A 6,527-nucleotide genomic window follows, 5' to 3' on the forward strand; every position below is an offset into this window, starting at 1 on the left:
CCAACACTCTTATAGGCACTCCTATTCTTTGACTTTGAGCGGTTGAACTGACGACGGTTTGGATCTCGGCCTCGAACTGCTAACGCATCTCCCGATGCCTTCTCGGAGGGTTCACCATCACTCTTCCTCAACTCATAGTTCACCAAAGCTGAGGTCACCTCCTTGTAGCTAACTGTAGTTCTTCCATTGATCATAGTGAGAACGAACGTACCATAATCATCTTCGGGCAACGAACACAGAAGTAGCATCGCCTTGTCTTCATCCTCAACTATAATATCAACATTGGCCATATCTGAAAGTAGCTTAGTGAAATTGTTGACATGCTCCCTGATGGAAACCCCTCTCTTCATCTTGAACTGGTAAAATCTCTTCTTCAAGTGAAGCCGATTCTCAATGCTCTTCGTAAGATATTTCTCATTGAGTGTTTCCCACATCTTCTTCGCCGACGTCTCGTTCATAACATCATAAATAAGATCCGGCGTCAAGCATGACCTAATAACACCACAAGCTCTACTGTTCATCTTTCTCCAAACCTTATCCTCCAACTCAGCGGGTTTCTCTTTTAACTCAAGAGTCTCCTCCAAATTCTGTGCATCCAAAGCATCCATCACCTGACACCTCCACAATCCAAAATTGATCTTGCCATCGAACTTCGGAACATCAATCTTCGTGTTATTGATGCTCAGACTCTGTATCGCCTTTGTTAGAGACGAACCTGACGTGCTTGCATCTCCCATGTTGTCGATCTAGCTCTGATACCAATTGTTGTGCGCGGCGGAAGCTTTCTAGGGCAACACGAACAATAACTCGAACTAAAACCACAAACAATATGCAAACCACAATCACAGCAAGAACACACAATTTACGTGGTTCGGCAAGTTGCCTACGTCCATGGGGCAAGGAGAGGGGAGTTCTTTCTACTAGAAATCAAGAGAATACAAATAGGGTTACAAATCTCTCAGACCAAACCCTAAAACAAAACTCTAGATCTCTCAAAGCTCTCTCCCTTATGGATGCAATGATTCTCTCTCTTTGGCTGCTCAAATTCGTCCAAACTCTACCCTAAACAAACAGGTTTAGGTATATATAGAACTTACAAAACGAATCGGGTCGAAAACCTGAAAGCCCAGTCCAAAACAGCGTCGGTCGACCGGACCGGTCGACCGCGATCAATTCCGGTCGACCGGCCCGGTCGACCGACCAGCTCAAAAACTGATATCCGCTTCGTCGGTCGACCGGCCCGGTCGACCGCGATCAATTCCGGTCGACCGGCCCGGTCGACCGATCACCATCCAGCAGAAGCCCCAAAAATCCAGAGAGCCGTCGGTCGTCCGCACCGGTCGACCGAAACATCTGCGGTCGACCGGGCCGGTCGACCGACCTCCTTCCAGACGCACAGGAACCCTTGTGCACGAATCCGGTCGACCGGACCGGTCGACCGCCGCCTGTTTTTCCTGATTCTGCTGCTGATGCTGAAATTCCTTCAAGTAGTGCATAGTGCGATTAAGTTAGAGCTTCATTGTATCCTACAGGTTTAATTGCACAAGTGCATAGTGCAATTAAAGTCAGAGCTTCATTGTATCCTAGAGATTTATTTGTTGAACTCTATTGCACACTATTAGTTGGGGCACATAAAACCTTAAGGATAGTGCGGTCCACTCCTTGAAGTCATTTATAGATCTGAAATTTTTTTTCTAACAGAGTTGCACCTATGAGCATCCATCTTATTGAGGGCTATTGGAGTCAATTCAAAATAAAAATAAAAATAAAATGTCGAAGAGAAACACCGAAAGTAAACATTGCTCCTTTAGGTCATAAGATTTTTCAAGCAAAACATAAAGTTCATAGGATTGCATCGAACCTGAATTGTGGTGGATCTTTAAGCGCTCGAAAGCGAAACACATAACAACTACTCTAAATCCCCAAGATAAATAATTTAATGAAAAAATCCTTCATAATATTTTATCTGGAAAAATTGCTTCAAGACCCCAAAATTCAAGTTTCAATGTGCCTCAGCCCCTCATATTTTTTTTTTAATGTGTTGCAGCTCCTTTTTTTTGAAAAATTTGTGTCCAGAGCCCTCCATCATGATTCCAGCTCATGATTAGACATGTTAGCTCATGATTAGACATGTCGGCTCCTAATATCCCAATTTTACCATTTTTCTTTCTCATGTCAGTTCATCTCAGTTCATGTTAACTATTATAGATAACATGTTAACTATTATTGATAGCATGTTAACTATTATAATTTCATAAATATGTTTTGAGCTCAATGTGTGAACTGTAATAGTTAACATGTTATCTATAATAATTAACATGTTACTTATAATAGTTAACATGTTAACTATAATAGTTAACATGAGATGCGAAGTTCCTCAGGACGGGCCGACGACGGAGCGGGGGAGGGAGGTGAGGGAGGGGGACCGAAGGAGGAGGAGGGAGGTGTAGGGGGAGGTGCAGCGAGGGAGGGAGGAGGGGGACCGGAGGAGGAGGAGGAGGGAGGTGTAGGGGAGAGGGTAAAATCGGGATTTTGGAGGAGGTTGCATTGGAACTTAGGGAGAGGGGTCTGGACATAATTTTTTTAAATTATAGGGCCGCAACACATTAGGGGAAATTGGGGGGCTGGAGCACATTGAAACTTGAATTTTGAAGCTTTGAAGCAATTTTTCCTAATATTTTATCCAACATAGAATTTGTAATAGTTTTGTGTAGAGTCGCTCAAAATTGATCGTAGTTTCCTAATGTTTTCTAATAGCGGGCCCCATTTCGGACTAACTTGAGGAAAATCAAAGTAAAAAAAGAACAAGTTTAATAGAAAAATCAGAGACAAAAGTCTTTGTACACGTAGGACCCTCATCATCTCCGACAATAAGAGATCTGTATAGAGCAAAAGATTTCAGCCGTTGATTATGAGTCCGAATCACATTCTACACGGAGACATTCTCCATGGGAATATTTTCTAATGCGCCCCTAAATCAATGGAGAATCTGAATCCAGTCCCTGGAGCCCCTCTCAATATAATATTAGCAAATGAAAATGATAAGAAGATTGTAAGTTTTCACTGGCTTTTGGTCTTCATCTTCGCACCTCCCGATCTCAGGGCAGCCATGGAAAGTGAACCACTCTAGGGTTTTCCCAAAAAGAGAATCCAAGGTGTGTTCTTTTCCTCTTTTGGCCCGTTTATTGAAATTTGCTTTTTGTTTTCTCTTTGCCTTAAAGTGCTAAATCATGACATGACTTTTGATCCTTGAGTGGAATGATTTCATGCAAGCAGTGAAAGATTCCATCTTGGTTTAGTTTTCAGCTTTATCAGATCAAAGGAGGGATTTGTTAGAGCATTTATTGTTTACTTTTATGGGATTTTGCTACAATTGGTGGTTGTCTTCTTCATTAAAATTTTCGTTTTTTTTTTCTCAGAATCTGATATGGGTTTGTCTTAAATTGTTCATTTTAATTGCAGTTTCTTGAAAGGTTGTCTGAGATTTGATTAATGAAGTGGAATCTAGGAATTGAGATTTCGGGGGTTTTAGGGTGTTTTTAGACAGTGGTCATTGATAATGGAGGAGGTTGAAGAAGCTAATAGAGCAGCTGTTGAGAGCTGCCACAGGGCTCTCAGCCATTTATCTCAAGCTCAATATAGGAATATGATGGTTGAAACTGATGAAGCTGTTTCCAAGTTTAGAAAGGTTACTTCTTTGCTTAGTAATAGAGTTGGTCATGCAAGAGCTAGAAGATCAAAGAAAACCCACTCATTCAATCACAAAATCTTTCTAGACAGTCCAATAGTATTTGCTAAACCTGCACAAATCATCCCAAGAACTCTTCTAAAAATCTCGACCCCCGACTTTGGTTCAACTCCTAAATCCCTCAACCATCACGAAATGTTTCTCGAGAACCCACATCATTTTCATTATCTCCAGCAGCAGCAGAACAGCTACCAGAGAATTCAGCAGCGTCAGCATCAGATGAAGATTCAAGCTGAGATGTTCAAGAGGAGCAACAGTGGAATCGATCTTAAATTTGACAACTCTAGTTGTACTCCAACTGTATCATCTACTAAGTCTTTTTTGTCATCACTTAGCGTAGAGGGAAGCAATGCAAGTTTTGAAGGTATGCCATTTCAATTGATCGGTGGCTCCAATTCATCTGAGCATCCACGGATGAAGAGGAGGTGCCATGGTAGAGGAGAGGATGGGAATGGCAAATGTGCAATTAGTGGGAGGTGCCATTGCTCAAAGAGGAGGTCGGTTTGTTAGTACTTAAGGCCAGTTTTGGTTTTTAAATCATTGGATTTGATTAAATTTTAGAAGTTTGTTTCTTTGGCGATGTAGGAAGTTGAGAGTGAAGAGGACGATCAAGGTGCCTGCAATCAGTAACAAGCTTGCTGATATCCCTCCTGATGAATTCTCATGGAGGAAGTATGGACAGAAGCCAATTAAAGGCTCTCCACATCCAAGGTATGATTGCCAATTTCTTATTATTTTCTCTAATTATTGGAACTATGTATGTTGGTTTTTGTAAGATTAGGTGCATCAATACAGTAGCCCATAAATATGGTTGGGAATTTTACCATTTTAAGTGTAGTTCTGGTAATTAGCCACATTTAGGGGATGTTTGTTTGCATGCAAGAAAGATGAAATTGAGAAAGTGACTCGCTTTTGACATTTTATGTGTTTGTTTACATGCAAGTGGTTATGGAAGTGAAATGCAAGAAACTTGCCACATAGGATGTAATACAATTTTAACTTTCCCTAAAGAAGTGGTGAAGTCACATAAAATTGACAAAAAGGAGAACCACTTTTAATTAAATGAGTTAGCTATATTTATTAATTGATTCTATTCTGCCACATCATCTTAAAAAACACATTGCACTTTGGACAATAAATATTTTTTAAAACAAACTTTTCATTTCACTTTCATGCTGATGTGGATGTGAAAGTCATTTGCAAGTAATTACATATTTTCTATTCACTTTCGAATTGCCAAACACCCCCTTAGAGTACAGTAATAAAATGCTGGCATGGAAGTTCATTCCAAAAGGATTGCACTTTTTGGTGCTGTAAACTATATTGAACTGAATCGTGAAATATTGTATTGTACTAGGCATCGGTGACCCGTATATCATGACTCCACTCTGGGATTCTAATTAGAGAGAAGTAGATTGAGTTCCTTCATTTAACTAGAAAGAAGAACAGGTTGAGTTCATTCATGAAGTGATGCAGTGTTTTGTTTCCTTCATTCCATTTTAAAGCTCTTGATTGGAAACCAAACTAGAAAGAAGAATAGGTCGAGTTCATTCATGAAGTGGTACAGTGTTTTGTTTCCTTCATTCTATTTTAAAGCTCTTGATGGGAAAATAAATTGTATAGGATACATCCATTAAGTTTTTGATTGTTGTTTGTATGTATACAGTAATCTCTTTAGTTACTCTTGTAACTACATGTGAAATGTTAGGTAGATATTGTCAAAGGTTATTGTCATTGATCACAAACTCCAAAGTTGTAGTGAGGCTTGAGGATTCTAATCTTTTTTAATCCACTTTAGATATTAGTGGTCAGGAAGATTTGAGCTTGGATTGCTCCCTATCACTGTACTAAAACTTTGAAGTTGTGGCAATGGTTGAGGTTTATAATTTTATGCTCTTAACTAATGCTTGAACCCTTATCCAAAACCAAGTTACTCTCCCTTTTGTCGCATATGCTTCATGAAAACTAACTTATGTGTATACCATATTGAATCACCGATGCAGGGGATACTATAAATGCAGCAGTATGAGGGGATGCTCTGCTCGAAAGCATGTTGAAAGATGTTTAGAAGACCCTTCGATGCTCATAGTCACATACGAGGGCGAGCACAACCACACAAGGTTATTAGCTCAGTCTTCAACCACATAAAGATCAAAGACTCGGTCATCTCTCTAATTTCATCTACCTGAGATCAAGAACTGCAGACAGCAGGGAGTTCTTTCAACACTTGTGGATGTGGAGTCTAGAGAACATGGAAGAAGAAGAATCTCAAAGCTAGTTGTTGTGAGTGTGGAAAAAGCGTAGGAAAACCCTTTTGGTAGAATTAATCTTTTGGAAATGTGGGCTGAATTAAGTTGATTTTCAATCTTATGCTCTTTCTTCCCAGTGTTGGAAAATGATCACTTTTTAATTTTATTTGCATACATTGCACATAATCCCCCTCGTCTATTTTATTAGCCCTTAATCCCTTCTCAATTCATAAAAGAAAGAGGGATGTGCAATTTATCCTTCACAAAATGGCAATCCAGGGGTGCTAAGCTGAGCGCTTACAAATTGGTTAATGTCCAGTGCCACTCAATATGTAGATGAGGGGGTTTAATGTACAATTTATCATTTTAATTTTGTAAAATTTTAATTCATATTGATCACACAGGAGTAGCTTTTCGGAGCAAACCTACAGGATTGGTTGAACCACCACTCAATATAGAATTTTTTGTGTGGTGCCCACTCGTGCTCTTCACTACCTGCTGCTTCTCAGCTTGTCAATTTGTCATTGGAC

At 39.9% G+C, this 6,527-nt stretch overlaps 1 protein-coding gene across 1 annotated transcript; it reads left to right on the top strand.

The window, feature by feature from the left end:
* On the top strand, nucleotides 2,939-6,183 carry LOC109849153 (protein WRKY1-like). Its single transcript, XM_020418965.1, has 4 exons — nucleotides 2,939-3,155; nucleotides 3,463-4,245; nucleotides 4,334-4,459; nucleotides 5,752-6,183. Exons 2-4 carry the CDS (start codon nucleotides 3,560-3,562, stop codon nucleotides 5,894-5,896), a joined length of 957 nt encoding a protein of 318 aa, XP_020274554.1. The 5' UTR covers nucleotides 2,939-3,155; nucleotides 3,463-3,559; the 3' UTR covers nucleotides 5,897-6,183.

This window comes from Asparagus officinalis, chromosome 7, assembly GCF_001876935.1.
Source record: "Asparagus officinalis chromosome 7, Aspof.V1, whole genome shotgun sequence".
In the NCBI taxonomy this organism is placed as follows: Eukaryota; Viridiplantae; Streptophyta; class Magnoliopsida; order Asparagales; family Asparagaceae; genus Asparagus; species Asparagus officinalis.

Coding starts and splice junctions, on each gene's coding strand:
- LOC109849153 (XM_020418965.1), top strand. CDS start 3,560: ATGGAGGAGGTTGAAGAAGCTAATAGAGCAGCTGTTGAGAGCTGCCAC. Junction 4,246..4,333: donor TGCCATTGCTCAAAGAGGAG/GTCGGTTTGTTA, acceptor TTGGCGATGTAG/GAAGTTGAGAGTGAAGAGGA. Junction 4,460..5,751: donor AAAGGCTCTCCACATCCAAG/GTATGATTGCCA, acceptor TCACCGATGCAG/GGGATACTATAAATGCAGCA.